Raw genomic sequence first — 16,711 nt, forward strand, 5'->3', positions numbered from 1 at the left:
TCCACAGTTCCTAGTAATCCTAAATCCCTTCTCTCAACTCCATTATCTCATCCATGCATTGAGACCCTGCAGTTCTGCCTAACGGGCCCTACTCATGGAACTGGAAGCATTTCAGAGAATGCTACCATGGAGGTTCTGAATGGTAATCTCTTGTCCAGCAATCTAAATTTGGCCCCAAGGACCTCTCTCTCGCCTATCTTTCCATCTGTCATTGGTACCTACATGTACCATGACCATTGGCTCCTCCCGAGCACTACACATACATCTATGAAGATGTCTTCAGAGAACCACAATCTTCACACCTACAGGAAATTCACCATTCAGTTCTCCCAATCATCACAACTATCTATATTACTAACAATTGAATCCCCCATTACTATTATGGGTCTCTTCCTAATAACTTGGAGGGGTATCCTCAGTGCAAGAGGGTGCCATGACATCATCTGTAAGCATCAGATCGTTTCTCTCTGCTCCAACTTGATGTTCTCCTTCCCCGAGACTTTCATCTTCCTCAACAGCACAGAAGCTGTTAAACTGGGGGTGGGACCATTCTACTGTATCTGTGAAAGTCTCATCTATGTAGATTATAAAGCACTAATTTTTTGCTTTCTTCATTTTGGACAGGTGAAACATTAAACATATGACATTCCAGAAAGGAAAGAATACTTTTCATGTTCTGGTGATTACTTTAATTGAGTTTGAGCCTCTAATAAAAGAAGTTCATTTAAACAAAGCCACCTTTTTATAAAGAGTCCAATATGGGTTTTGCTCATTGCATTATGAGTTTTCAATTTTAGATAGTGTATTGGGCAGATAGCCTGCATACAGTAAGTGAAGCACTTTCAGCTATCTGCATATGGAGGCTAATTTTTCAGCAATGAACATACATGAAATTGTTTTGTGCTTAATTTTCACATACAAATTGGATATTTGCATACACCCAAATAAATGAATATCCCACTTTCTGTGGTGCCATGTAGGTGTATATGTATTATAGGAGACCACCTATTATTGTTTGCCCAAATTTTCCCATTATAAGACTCTGGTTTCAGTTACTTGTAACTTTGCAAAACTTTTTGGGTTGAAATGTTCCATGCTGGGGTGTCTTTCTCATACTGAATTGTTCTGGATAATTTTAGCCAAAACAATTCAGCTATTTCTGAGAATGTGGTTAGGAGAAAATACATTGTTTTGCCTACATTAAAAAATTCTGGCAGCCTTTTCTTTGGAAAGCTCTAGTGCCCCATGTTTTGGATTGGGGCTTGAAATTTGGTAGGGGTGGTGGTTTTTGTGTCAGGTATATGCCTTTTGCCATCCCTGTGCCCAAATTTGGCCACGTTACATGCGTTGTTTAAAAAAAAATAAAAAATCACAGTTTATGTGTCTTTGGAGATTTGCTAGCCCTTTGCAGCTGATGGCATGCATTCTTTCAAGCATCTGTCTACAGCTCTAAATTTTAAGCGTGTGAGCTCCCAGAACTTATCCCAAGATGCACTCTTACTTCAAGAGATCATTATTTGTTTTGGGAGTTTTTTGTTAAACCATTCATTTTATAACTTTGTAAGCTGTTATCCAGATAGAGAAGTCAAGGTGGATTATTGTTGCAGAAATAAATGGCAGTTTATATGTTTGCACAAATAAGAATTATAGAACCCTTTTCTGTATCTTAATAGATGCTGAAAGTGAAGAAGCTAGCTCATCAACTCTACCTACCCAAGTATCTCAGCCATCGTCTTCTACATATGAACCAAACATGCCAACTAGTAATTATACTGGCATACATATCCCACCTGGTGCACATGCTCCAGCCAACACTCCAGCTGAAGTACCTCATAGCACAGGTATGTTGCATTTATATCCAAGAACACAGATTTAATTTTACTGTATGGTGCTTTGTTATTCCACTATAGCATCCTTTCAAGGTATATATACAATATATTAAAGTTGCATTATATATGTATTAGAACAGAGGCAACTTTTATAGTTAATATTTCATAAATTACTATTCTAGTCCTCATGTTTTTGGACACTTGTGATTTTCTGGAATTTTCACTTATTGGGCTGAAACTTTCTATGTTTGGTCTCTGCCTGAAAGTGATTTTTTTGTTAGAAGTTTGGCAAAATCTTTTTGGTCTTTGACTACGAAGGATAATGACAAGAATTTACTTTTCCCATTAGAAACAAATCTTAATGGACAAATCAATTAAAGTATCTACTCAGTGGACAAGTGGTAGTCAGAAAACTAACCAAAATGCAGAGTATAAAGAAAGGTCTAGAAACTATTGAAATATTAAAACGTAATTATTTAAATCACTGTACATCCACAGTTAGAATACTGTGCTTATTTCTGATGACCCTGTCTCAAAGAGATGTAGAAGAAATATAAGGGATTCAGAGGTAGGCAGCATAAATGATTAGAGGCATAGAAAAGCTCCATATGAGGAGAAATGTAAAAGATTGAAAAGAAGTTTAGTTTAGAAAGGAGGGAAATCAGGAGACAGGTATATACCAACTAACGAATGTGATAAGAGAATGCAAATTGGGCACTCCCACTTGCTATTTTTCATTATACAAGATCAAGAAGATCTTCAATAGAATTGAAAGACAATATATTTATAACTGATAAAAGGAAATACTGTTGACATTAGGCGTAATTAGCCTTTGGCAACACATTGCCAAAAGATATTTATATGAGTAATGGGTACCCTCACAGTTACAATAAAATAAGCAAAAAAAAAAAAGATATAAAACCCTTATAGTTTGGACATAGCACATCCATTCACTGAAAGGGCTAATGAAGAAAGTTCTCCTATAGGTAATTAAATCCGTTCTAATTGGTAAAAGTGCACAGGAGGGTGAGTTATTCTAATGCACCTTTGGAGCTTTGCAACTCCATTTGAATATCTCCATTGATGCCTTGGTTTACTTATTCAATCTCATCTTAAATCCCCCCACTCAGATACATCTTTTTCCTACATTTGAGACTATATCTAATGGAATCTCTCAGCCCTTCTGCTCTTCCAGTGATGCCATGCTTGATGCTCTATAAACTGAATAGCAGCTATGAAACTGACAAAGAGTATCAATTTCACTTAGCTGCTTCACTTAGCTTTAGGCTCTTGGGACTGGCAGATTTCCAGCCACAGCTGTGAATCCTTAAATACTTCCAATAGTGTTTCTTTTTGGCAGAAGTTTTGTTAAATCCATAATAGATTTGGTGAAACATCTCACTACAATGAATTGTGACTTTTACAATGAAATTGTTTCATTATAAAATTTCCATCCAGCTTTAATGTGTCCTAAACAGATACTGTAGGTACCTGAGGCAGTCAACTGGAACTGCTCTTCATAGATAGGCCACTAGCCTCTCCTCATTCATGTAATTCCTAAAGACCTACCTCTGCTGTGATGTCTTTGAGTAACTATAATAGCATGATTCTATTAGATGTTCTCGTGCCTTGTGATGTAGGAGGCAATCCAGTGTTTCTACCTCCATCTGCTTAGTGCAACATTTCTTGCTCACTTATAGTTTGTTTCCATGATAGTGACATTTTTCTCAATGGTTTTCTTATGTCATCTGTTATCCTCCTCTTTTTCATCTTCCACCAAATGATAGCTAATCAAGGGCTTGTCTAGGAATATGCTTTTTTGACATCCTTACAAAATGCCCAAATGATTTTAGCCTTCTTTCTCACTATCTCTGCAGTCAGTTTGCCAGTCCTTAGTAACATGTCAGTGTTAGTTACTTTACCCCCCAGTGGACACCAAGTATTCGCTACAAACATTCTAGCAGAATGTGTGATGTTTCCTGTTGAGGGCTTTTTGCATTTGCCAAGTTTCAGAAACATATAACGATGTGCGTATCACAATGACATTGTATAACTTTATCTTAGTTCTTGTGTGAATCTTCTTATTTTTCCAAATATTTACCAGTATTGAAAAAGCTCCTCTTGCTTTCCCAGTTCTTGCTTGCTTCCGGAGTTGGCCATCAACACTTGTTGTGCTTCCAAGATACACAACCGTGTTAACTATTCCATATTCTTCACTATCAATAATATACACACCATTATTGGTGATCCTGTTTCAGTGATCTTGACTTTCATTTTCTTTTGACTGATGCTTAATCCAATTTTTTCAGCCTCATGTTTGACATTGAGAGTTGACATTGACATTTTCATGGCATAGTCCTCTGTGTCCAAAAGAACAATGTAATCTGCAAAATTTAAGATCTTGAAGTTTTCCTCTACTGCACATAATGCCTGTATCATCCTTTGATGTTGCTCTTCATATCATGTAATTTATCACAGTGCAGAAAAGAAAGGATGATAAGATGTGATACCATGTGATTGGAGTATTCCACATTCAGTCCCTCTCATTTTGATCACTCCAAGAATACTAATATTGAACTGAATATGTTCTCTGACGACTTGACTCAGTTTCTAAGTTACTCATGTGGTTCTCACATTCCAACACCCAATTTTAACTTTGGTTTTAGCGGTTAGGATCTCTCATTTCAGGTGATAAACTCCTCCATAGGCTTCATCTACCACCTTCATACCTCCATTTCAACTCAGTGATTTCAAAAGGCCATGGTCTCCTTCAAGTTAGCTAACCGAGAGACACTTGTATCTGGATTTTTCCGTAACTACAACTTTTTTTATATGGATAGGTAGTTAGTCTGACTCACAACCATAGGTCCATGACTCTTCATCTATTATATACGGAGTAGCCCATCCCATTTATGAGGTTCCCTCATCCACTATCGAGGAACATAACTGGTAGTTTAGGATGCCCTTGGTTGTAGGGTAATAAGAGATTGTCTGCATGTATTGGGAGGGAGTTGGTCTGTCACACAACTACCCTTACTTCAGGGGACTGAGAAAGATTTAAGATAGAGAAGTGCTGTCTCTCTCACTTGTAGCTCAAGACTTAGGAGTGAGGATTGTATTTTCAAAGGAGCACAATCCCAGATAAAAAAAATGTTCCCTGTCATGATGGAACAACTTTTCTATGTCTCGTCCTGTCTCAAAACTTAACTTTTCTTCTTGGCCTGAAATTCTTAACCATCTTTGAGAATAAACAAATGCTACTTTTATTTCCCCCCTCCCCTAGTTCCTTGTACTGATTTTCCCTAAAACTCTAAATCTGGTGGCCATCTGCTCTCATTTGACATTTTTTCACAGCAACTTTTCCATACTTGTGGATGTTAGCTCTGTGAAATACTGTACTGAAATAGCTGTTCTTGAATACATTTTCATGAAAGGTGCTATATAGAAATATTTAAACATTCATAGCCAACAAATTATTTTTAAAAAGTACTTTATAAATGTTTCTGAAATTTTCCTTCATTCTCAATTATTTACGATAAAGGCCACTTTGGGATTGCTAACACATAAGTAATGCAATTAAACCTCCTGTTAACAATGTGCTTTTTAAGTGTATAATTAAAAGTAACATAGTGTAATTCCATTGATGTTTCACTGATTTGCAGGTGTAACAAGTAATACCATTCAACCTTCTCCACAGAATATCCCAGCTGTAGATCCTTCTCTTTACAATGCTCAATCTGCAGGTAAAGTAATTGCTTTTATGTTTTTGCTTATGACTTGCTTTGCACAAAAAATAGTTTGAGGAGAAATAGAATAAACTTTCAGTAATGCTGACAATTCACTAATAAAGTGTACTGCTCTTTGGGGCAGGGACTGTCTTCCTGTGTTTGTGGACATTACCTAGCACATTGTGAGTGCTACTGAAATGCAAATAGTTAGCGTCTGAAAGCAATTAAATAGTTTTACAACTGTTATTAATATGCTGATATAGAACCTTCAGCTATTACCTCATGAAATTCCCTAATTAATCAAATCATGGTCTGTACTTAGAATTGTGTTTCTGAAAAGGCCAGATGCTGCAGAAAGTAGAGTTGAGCAATTAGGTAGGTAATACTCTTCCTCTGAATTGGTATTGAACTAATAAGCTACTATTGTGATAGGGACTCTGTGGTGCTTGTGATATAGAGGGCAGTAGGAGAGTGGTAGAAGGGAGGTATTTAAGCCCCAGAATGCTCAGGGCTTTGTTCCTGGCAGACTAGCCAGAAGTCATTAGAGGGCAGTTAAGAGCAGCTGAGGCCAATTAAGCCCATCCAGGTGCCTGATCAAAACCCTGTGCTCCAGACAGACAGTGCACAAGCTGGAGATGTGCAGTGTTGTGCAGAGGAGCAGAGTGGAGTGCTGAGAGAGGTACTGGGCCCAAGAGGGGGAAACTTGCCCCGGCAGGACTGAGATACTCCCCCAGGCACAGGAGCCTGGGTAAGGAAACCCAGTCCAGGCAGCAAGGAAGCAGGGTCCGAGGAGCCAGAAGGACAGAGGGGGGAAATTAGCCCAGGGGGAAAGACTGCAACTGTATATGGTGCCGGCAGCACATAGCTGCTATTCAAAGGGCCCTTGGGCTGGGACCCGGATGAGTGGGTGGGCCTGGGTTCCCACCCCCCTCCCTGGGGAGACGGGGTAACTGGTGCCGCACTGGCCCACTACAAGAGGCAAAAATCGCAAGACCCACTAGGGTGAAGCCGGCCATCTGCCACATGCTATTTTTCAGATGAGATTTAGAACCATCCCGCTCAATAAAGATGATGATTCTGGAGGTGTGTCTAAATTCCACATTGGGTAATCACTGAACATTCCACCTACTAAAATGGCCCTCACAGGGTCAATTTAAGGTATTTTTCACTTCCTTCCTAAAATAAAAAAGACATTTCTGTAATGTCTATGCTGCAGAATAGCTGCTGTATTCCACACCAGAGGCAGCATATGTTGGTTGTAAGTAATCCCTGTATGAAATGAGCTAACTTAATGTAATGCCTACCAATAATGCCTGTCTGCAATTAACAATTACTTAGCCAAATTTTGCTTTGAATCCAAAATATGTTTACTTACGTATTGCCATCTCTATGATGTTATATTAGTACCCATTGCCATAGTATTTCTGTATTCATAAGCTCATTGTTCTCTCTGTATATACATATGAACTAACCTTAGTGAGAAACTATAGTCTGAGAAAGATGTGGTCTAACTAGAAGCAAGAATTTCCTAAATTCTAATCCTTGCACTGACACTCCATTGAACAAGTCCACTAACCTTTCTGCCAGAGTTCTTCCATCTGCAAAAGTGAGATAGTACCAACGCAGGTTATTTTGCTGTGTAGAAGTTAGCTAGTGTTTCTTTGTGACTGGTATAATTTTATTAACTTGGGAAAATATATTTTTGATACTGTAAATCAGTAAACTGAGAGACCTAAGTAAAGATTTTGTGGTATATTAATAATTAAAATACATTTTTTCTTTGAGATAGTAAAAGACTTAACAGTCTTTTGTTTGACCTAACAGTTTGAATATAATTAGCTTGGAAGGATTAAATTTTTGTTGATAAAGGTCAATAAATATCAATCTACAAACTGCCAAAAAAATGTCCATCAATAATAATAGAAATTTACAGAGAGGAAAAGTTTAAAAAAAAAAAAAAAAAAAAAAAAAAAGCTGCCTGGGAACTTATTACAGTTTGATTTAAGGATATTTACTTTGTATATTTTGATGTGACATTGACAATTTTTGTTTTAACAGTATTAAAGCTTTGACTTTTGGGATATCATTGTCCACTGTCATTAAAAATTGTCTAATCCTCCATTAATTTCTCACATCTCTGAAAACTTAAATTGATTTTTAAAAATGCTTTAAAATAAGCATTGTTCTTATCCAATGAAATTAAATTTTAAAAAAATCAAATTTAAAAAAAAAAATCAAATTCTTCCAAGCCTAAGTATAATGAATTATAATACATTAATTGGAATTTCATATTTCAGCCTGATTTGAGCATGTTGTAACATGAGGATGCTACATAAAAATGCCATCGTGGTCTATAAAAAGCAAATTTCTGTCACAGGAAATATCTTAGAAAGATTACATATGAGTAGGAGTTCATTGATAAATTCATCTTGCACATTTTCTTAGAGAATAAAAGGCATGAGCTGCTGCAAAGGATTCATAAGCTCTTTGGCCTAAATCTCAGGGCATTACTTACTTTTACACATTACCTGCCTGCTGCTCTCTTATCTCTGGGAGCCTGAATTCAAATGTTGAATTAGGATAAAAATAAAAAGGAATTTTCAGTTTCTGTAGAGTCCCCATGCATGTGACACAATTCAGAATGATTGGTAACCTCCACTAAAGAAACATTCAGCGCTGGGCTAGTAGTGGACATTGCAAGTCCTTAATAAATTGATCCAACCTCATTTAGGTACACTCATGCCTGCTTTCCAAATCATCTCAGTATGGTCTTTGTCCTCCACTGGGATAAGGAGTAGCTTATCCATGTGGATGGTGTCTGCAACAATGCTGAGCAAAGTGTGGTAACTCTGTGACTGGTGCGGAGCTCCGGTTGATCTTGATGCGAAGAGCTACACATACAGTGGAGGTGATCTGCATGCACTCAGCTGTGCATGAGTGCACAGAGATCATGCCAATTGGCAGTCAGAGTATGATGCTACACCCCCTGCAGATATGCAATTGAGGATGTAGAGAGTGTGTTGGAAGTCATGTCCATCCTCCCAAGTTACCACCACCAAATTCGCCTGTGTCAACTGGTTGCAAGCATTGATGTAGCTCTCTGCATCAGGAGCAATTGTGGGCAACCAAAAATGAATGGGACCCCATTGTGCTAGGTACTGAACAAAGTAGTAGGCATTTCTTCTCCTGTAGAGCTAACAGTCTAAATAGACAGGACAGACACATGGTGGGGTAAGGGATATAACATACCAACAGAAATATTACTTGTTCTTCTTAGTCAGTTTTATTTGCTCCTGGCCTTGTGACTCTGAGTTTCCTTGGACAGCAGCATGGCCTGGATATTGGGCAGGACACCCCCTTGATTGATTGTGACTTTCTCCAACAGCTTGTTGAGCTCTTTGTCATTACAGATGATGAGCTGCAGGTAACGGGGGATGATTCTGGTTTTCTTGGTGTCCTGACCAGTGTGGCCAGCCAGCTCGAGAATCTCAGTGGTCAGATATTGCAGCACCATGCCCATGTAGACTGGGTTTCCAGACCCTGCTTAGTCCAGAAAATTGCCTTAGCAAGAGTAGATGGTGCACACAGGGAATTGCAATCCAGCCCACAAAGAGCGAGATTTAGCCTTAGCCCTCACTTTGCCTCTCTGCTTCCCTCGGCCTCACATTGTAATTCAGGCTCTTACAACTGCAATCTCCCACACAAGAAGATCTTAGGCAACACTGTGATGGCTGCAAATGCAAATGTCATGTTAGTGCCACAGTTTGGGCAGGGTGAGAGGAAGGGTTGGGTCTGTTTACTTAACTGGAGATAAGCTAAATGGAAATAAAAAGGAAGGGAAGTGAGTGGGGCTAGTTGTGGAGTGAAACTGAGGTGAAGGGACTGTGACTCAGGGGAAGAGGGTTGGCACAAATAGCCAGTCAGCAGAGCTGCAGTTCAATACTGTAGAAAGTCCTCTGAATGTTCGGAGGTCCCTCACTTTGGCTGCTTCTACTCCTCCTAACTGGATTGTCTGTCTGGCTCCTCCCTGTAGTTCCTCCTCCCTCCCCCCTCCCGGCAGGAGAAGCTCTCCTGCTGACGTAGCACTGTCCACACTGGCGCTTAGGTCGGTGTAACTTACGTCGCTCCAGGATGACTTTTTCACACGCTTGAGCAACCTAAGTTGTACTGATGTAAGTTGTAGTGTAGACATAGCTTAGGTTTAGTGTCGGTGAAAGTTCTGATTCCTAAGGTCAGAAAATTTTGACTCCTTTCAATTTGGTTGACAGTTTCATGGAACAAATAAGCTAGAACAGTGTAGCAGGTTTGTGCACCACCTGCATGCGTTAGTTCAGTGCAGTTCAGTCAGTGTTTTTGTTAGCACTAAATTTCATTAACACTAACTTCAGTCACCATTATGTTTCATGACCATTTTATATAAACTTTGTATGTTCCAGTAAGCTTCATTTGCCACTGGCAAAGTGTAGTGAAGCCACCTGTACCGTCCTGTTGTGCAAGTGATCATATTTGGAATTCATAACCGTTTTAATGAGTAACCAATTTAATTAAAATAGAAATAATTATTACACATTGGAGATAGCTAAAGGTAAATTTATACTTCTAGGAACAAAAAATGTAGGCTGAACTTACATGATGGGGGACTCTTATCCCAAGAAGCAGTGACTCTGAAAAAGAAGATTTGAGTGTTTTGATGGGTAATCCGCTGAACATGAGTTCCCAGTGGGCCACTGTGGCCAAAAGGGATAATGGAATGCTTGGATGCATAAACGGGGAATTTCAAAAAAGAGTAGAGAGGTTACTTTGTCACAGTTCTGACTGCTGCTGTAATACTGTGTCCAGTTCTGGTGCCCACAATTGAGGAAGGATGTGGATAAATTGGGGAGGGTTCAGAGAAGAACCACAAGTTTGATTAAAGAATTAGATGAGCTAAGTCTCTTTAGCTTAACAAAGAGAAGGTTAAGGGGTGACTTAAGTACAGTCTAGAAATACCTACAGAGGGAACAAATGGGCTCTCTGATCTAGCAGAGAAAGGAGTGTAACATGATCCAGTGGCTGGAAGTTGAAGCTAGGCAAATTCAGACTGGAATGTACAGATGATATACATTTTTAGCAGTGAGAGTAATGAATCATTGGAACAATTTCCCAAGAGTTGTGGTAGATTCTCCATGACTGGCAATTCTTAAATCAAAATTAGATTTTTTATTTATTTATTTATTTTTGTTCTTGTTTTTTAAACAGATACGTTATAGGAATTATTTTGGGGAAGTTCTATGGCCTGTGTTATACAGGAGAACAGACTTAAGATGATCACAGGGGTCTCTTCTGGCCTTGGAATCTATTAATCTATTAATTTAAATGATACAGTAAAAATAATTTTTGGTTTAGTTACATTTTGAATATCTTAACTGTTTCTTTTTAATAGGAAAAGATATGTTCACTCCTTTAAATAATTATGGTTCCAATTAGTGCATTGTTCTGTATATTTAAAGAATAGTTAAAGTACTGCTAACAGATACTAATCATTTTAATTTTCTTTGATTTTCTGTAGACTATATCTAAGGCCTTGCCTACACACACTGTGCGCTGGTTTCATTAAAACTGTGGTTTTAAACCAATTTAGTTAAACTTGTCCAAGTTTGTGAATAGCCATTGAAATGAAATAATAAATCGGATATTGTGTAAAATATCAATTGTTTTGCTTTCAAAAACTGCTTTCCTTTCTCACTGCATGATTTTCTTATCCCTCCTCAAAATGCCCTTCAATTTCTGCATCGTGTTCCTAATTGCTGAGCTGAAAGACTCATGGCTGAGGGAAATTAGCTTTGGATTGCAAATGACTGTCACATTTCAATAATGAATATAACTACTATACTAATATTATTTTTGGATTAACACAGAGTCTGATTTGTTTCAGGTTCGATACAGCATAGCTTTTCCCATGTGTCAATATTTTTGTTGCCTTTAAATTATATAGGTTGAAATTAATTGGTTACTAAATGGACAGGCTATCTAAATGACAGCTTTGAAATAACTACAGATACTGTAGTTCTTCCCCACATCGTTTCCAAGTAAATACTTTATTAAAGTATTTTATTAAAACTGCAGTTGAATTATTTCTTTCTCCATTGTGAGATGCTGACTTTAACAGGAGCTTAGGCTGCTCAATACCCTATAGGATGAAGCCCTTCTTGGGTAAACTTCGGTTTATAAATTAAAATAGTTAGAGCCTTTTCCTAAAGTGTTGATATGATGGTATCTGAAGGAGACGTCATAAAAAATAAGGCTTTATGCCAACAAAACATAAATAGAGCTGGTACTGTAAAAATAAGATTAGGTTGGTGAATTTAGGCTTCCTTCCAATAAACTAGTTGAATACTGGAATGATGCCTTGGCTATTTTCTAAAGAATGATTTTTCTAGTTTCTTTTGGCATCCTATTATGAAGCACAAAATGTCTAGAGGCAACTTAGGGGGAACTTGTAGTTTTTTTTTTTTTTAATTTTCAAAGGTGTAACCCAGTGTGGTGGTGGAATTCAGCCCAACTGGTTTGACTCCGTTAAATTTCACTTAGGCTATGAAATAGGGACAGTGTATACATATCGTGTGTGTATGAGTATATTTTTTTTAAAAAGGCGTAAACTGGTTCAACTGATTCACTAGTAAGCCTTAAAGAACACTGTCATACAGTAATCTTACAGGTTTGACAGGTGCCAGATGTCAGAATATTCAACAGCTATTCTATCAGAGGCTTTATATTTTTAAGATGAAAGTAGGTGTAGATGTGGAGTATATTTTCATTTTGGATAAAATTAAACCTCAAGAACTTCTTTCCTGGTCATATGCTATTTGTTTTAGAGGGCGGGTTGATTCATTGACATGCTTTTACTGCTGAATAAATGTTTACGCACTGTACTACAATAGTAATTATTATCTGGATTTGGCTGTTTTATGTATGCTAACTTCCTGCCATGTAACAAATTTAAACCCAAAAGAATCTCGTTTATAATTTGCTTTGAGTGTCTGATAAATGTTGTCCCTCTACAATAATATAGATTCTTAAATCATTATTTAACTTAATCATCATTGTTTGGTAATTATTCCTCCAGTACATATGAAATAGATCCAAATAAGGTTAAACTGCAGTTAAAAATATTAAAACAAGTAGTGTGCTTTAAAAATTGTGTATAGATTTTGTCCACTAAACTATTTCTATCAACTGACAAACAAAAAGTGTATACTGTAGATTTAAGTTCTTTAAACAGAGTACAGCAACCATAAAATGTATTTTCCTGGAGAAATGGAGTAATGATCATTAATAATACCTACCTCTTATTAGGAAATTAACAAAGACATTTAGTTTTTAATATTTCCCATCTTTCTATTTTTTATTTGCCCCAAATCAGCTGCCTAATAGTAAAAGTGAAAAAATGGATGAGGAAATATAATGGGTACTAGAAACATTTCTTGATAAGTAAGGAACAGAGATCATGAAGTAAATATTCACATATCAGCAACTACACAGCTCATGAGTTTCAGAAAAGGAGCTCCAGCTGAACAGAAACTTACAGGGTAAAACTCTTAAAAATGTGCTTATATCCATGTTTAAACATTCAAAGAATTAAGTTCACAATATCTTAATTTAAATAGATATTCTATTATTAAAACCCTAAATGTATATGAAGTGAATGCTAAATAAATATTTAGTTTAAATAGTAAAATATTATGACCTGTTAAAATTGGTTGTTATGGGAGCCATGGCTTAAATAAATTCATTATAACCTTCAATATAACACATGGTTTTTAAACAATTTTTCTTATGAACATGCCAAAGTAGATCTCTGAGGGGCCACCCTTTTTCACCTTGAGTATCATTGATAGCATTGGGGTTATTTATAGGGTAAAATATACTATTCAATATGAGTACAGGTTTCAAAATCTGGCCCTAAATTATTAGGGTTACATGGGATTTAGCCTTAACTGTCATTGAATTGATAAAGCAGTGCATTTAAGCACATGCTTAACTTTAATCACATTAGTGGGACTATTCACATGCTTATGTGCTCTGCTGAATCACGGTTTACGTCTCAACATTTCTCTGAAAAGTGTGTGTGTGTGTGTGTTTGAGAAGTCTGTACAGCTCAGTGTTTGGGTTTGTTACAAGAAACTTTTGGCTGGTGTTTGTCAGCATTACAAAAATAGGTGAGTTAATAGAGTAATCTTGCTTTGTCTGATTTCATAAAACTGAAAACATTGTAGGTGTGTTGATGATATTGGGACAAATGCTTCAGTCTGTTTCTCCTGAGGTAAAAGTAGAAATGTGGTATTTGTGCAAATATCTCAATAGGGTATGTTTCTGTGTCTGGAAGAATTATACAGACAAGGAAAGAAGAATGGCTTCAGCTGTGAGTATATTATTCCATGCTGAGAGTAAAGCAATTACACAATAAACACATAAGCCACTGTCCTTGTTTCATGCAGGTTGTAACATGATAACACTTAATTTATTATAGTTTGAAAGCTCTTCTGAGCTGCCTCAGATAAAGGGCAGATTTTTCTCAAAGCTATTGGTTTACTTATAAAAGGCACTGCATCACATAAAAGTCCATGTTTTGAAGGTCCCCATATAATATTAGACTGATACCAAAGAAACTGAATTTTAAACATAAAAGAACTTTAAAATAATGGAATAGGACCAGCACTTTTTCTCATGGTCTTCGTTAATATAAACAGACTACTTCAAACATTTAAAGTAAAACATTAAGCTTGATCTGAGATGAAGCCCTGAATTTTCTTTTATTTTTACTTTTTAATTATCCTGTTTTTGCAGGGGAAGTCCGTTTGACACCAGAGGACTTTGCCAGAGCTCAGAAATATTGCAAATATGCTGGCAGTGCTTTGCAGTATGAAGATGTGAGCACTGCTGTGCAGAATCTACAGAAGGCCCTCAAGTTACTGACTACAGGCAGAGAATGACGGCTTTGTCCAACAGATTCATGTCTTTTGCCTAAAGAACTAACAGTCCATTACTTTACCTTCTGCCTATCAGGGGAACTTTATATGAAAGCTCTCAATTCCATTGACCATGACAATGAAATCTGTGTCTCAATATCAGATCCCTGACGTAGCACTAATCAGCAACTTCACACAGTTTTCATTTTCCAACAGTGGAACTGGAAACATATGGGTGCAATGATGTGATCAAGATACTGAAGAATGCACGCTGAACACCGCTTAAGCGTTAGAATTAATGATACAATATTTAGAATGTTTAAGGAAAAACAGTCTCTCTTTATCGTTTTGGAAAAACAAAGTAAAGTGCTCTACTAGCATTGAGTCTGAATTTATCACTGTTAATAAACATTTAACAAGTAAAACTGGAACTGGAAACAAAAATTAGGGCTTTTCTGCTGAATGTGGGACCGGATAGGTCATTAAATGATCTTAATGTACATCCAGAAAAGTCCTTTTTAAAGAATACAACTTAAATACAACTAAATTGATTTGGTATTATCTGAGATCAAGTTAAAGGTATGGGATGCTTGAAAAGAAGGGTACTGAGATTTAATTGATAAATTACTGTACTGAAACTTTGGGCAAAGTCATTGTGATTCTCCCCTCCCAAGTATGTAAACTCCTAAACATTGTTTTTGGTATCTGATTCTTACTCATGTTGCATGGACAATTTAAATTGTGTATATTAAGGGTAGTTAAAAAAGGTACTCGTGCTAACCAGAGATGAGCCCAAAGCCCAGATCCTAACACCCTGAATTTTGAGGACGTTTGCATCTAGATCCAAGCTTCACAGCTGCTCTATTTCTTTCACCAGCCAAATGTCCCTTCAATCAAATGCCTGGACTTTGACTCCTTCATAGTCTCTCTTTAGATCCAAACTGTGCAACTCAGGTTCTCTAGAGTTAGTGCAACAGAACTTGGGTATATCCCCAACTAGTATCCTCCCGTTTACTTTCTTGTGGAAACTTTGAAGATTGTAGGATTGATTAAAATATTTTGGAATTTGAACACTGAACCCTTACAAGCTTTGTCCTGGGGAATTATAGAGCTATTGATTGCTAAAACTGCATCCATGCTGTATAAAAACAAATCAATAAAAGATTCTTCAACTAGTATGACAAACTTAAATGAGTACACTATAGAGTCTGTTGATTTGTATAATACATCTTTGAATACCAGTGAAACTTGATAAAGGTCTTTCTTTACAAGGTACCAAATCAGATGTGCACACTTGTTCATACCTGCACTATTTTCCATTGATGGAAATATAGCTGATATTTAAAGTACATAAAAGCAGCCTAATGGTATGTAAAATCTGGTGCAGAAGTCATATCCTGTTAAGATTGCAAGATCTATTAAATAGCATATTCAAAAAGATAATGTGATAATTTGTAATACATTCTTAAGTATTTTAACTGAGTAAAAATTAATACATAAAACAAGTTCCTTCTTTTTTTTAGTATTTTTTAGTATAGTATTTTCCCACTATGGGATAACTTAGACAAACAATTCTCAAACATTATTGACAATAACTTTCTGTAGCTCTTGGCAATGAGCTCATATTTTATTACAGTACTTCATGCTGGTCAGAGATGCTTCAGTTTGCTGAACAGGCCCTTCTCACCATCTTACTAAACTACTGGTAAATTTTTCCATATATATATATATATATATATAATGAAGCGGTTTTATTGTCACTTGAAAAGCTGGATTTTAAGAAATATGTAGTGTTGAATTGTCAACCTAGAGAAACCTGTTTCAATCTATACATGACTAAAAGTATACAATGTGGTAGCACTTCCCATCTCAGGATCACACAGCTACTTACAGATATTAAAGAATGAAGCCCCAAAGTACCCCAAGGAAGAAGCTAAGTTTTACTGTCAGTCTTACTTACAGATTAAGTAAATATTAAACTTTGTTCTAATGATGTTTCTGAAAAGAGTACAGTGTTAGTCTGGTTTTTTTAAATTAAAAATAAATTTTCTCTTGAAAGGATGTAGTGATCCAGTGCAATGGATTAAAAGGAAATGATTGAGTAGAACTATAAACTGAATGTATAAGGTCGCTCAGGATGGAGAAGGTGCTGCAGGTGATAGGTAATACATTAAGTCTCCAAGGAGCATCATCCGTGGAGCAGCCC

General features: G+C 36.8%; 1 protein-coding gene and 1 pseudogene across 3 annotated transcripts in view; one reads left to right on the top strand and one right to left on the bottom strand.

Moving 5' to 3' along the window:
* VTA1 (vesicle trafficking 1) overlaps window positions 1–16,010 on the top strand; it is a 75,903-nt gene extending 59,893 nt beyond the window's left edge. For 2 of the 3 annotated variants that reach the window (XM_067542338.1, XM_067542341.1), the window contains exons 6-8: window positions 1,674–1,841; window positions 5,492–5,572; window positions 14,384–16,010. In XM_067542338.1, the coding sequence (XP_067398439.1) occupies window positions 1,674–1,841; window positions 5,492–5,572; window positions 14,384–14,529 (395 nt within the window). In that variant the 3' untranslated portion in view covers window positions 14,530–16,010. The remainder of the gene's footprint in view (window positions 1–1,673; window positions 1,842–5,491; window positions 5,573–14,383) is intronic. The other variant, XM_067542339.1, reaches the window with a different exon arrangement.
* On the bottom strand, window positions 8,841–9,224 carry LOC137149062 (histone H2A.J-like; annotated as a pseudogene).
* Window positions 16,011–16,711: the final 701 nt, after the last annotated feature.

This window comes from Emydura macquarii, unplaced genomic scaffold (assembly GCF_026122565.2).
Source record: "Emydura macquarii macquarii isolate MOO-44397 ecotype Brisbane River unplaced genomic scaffold, CSIRO-AGI_Emac_v2 contig_705, whole genome shotgun sequence".
NCBI lineage: Eukaryota > Metazoa > Chordata > Testudines > Chelidae > Emydura > Emydura macquarii.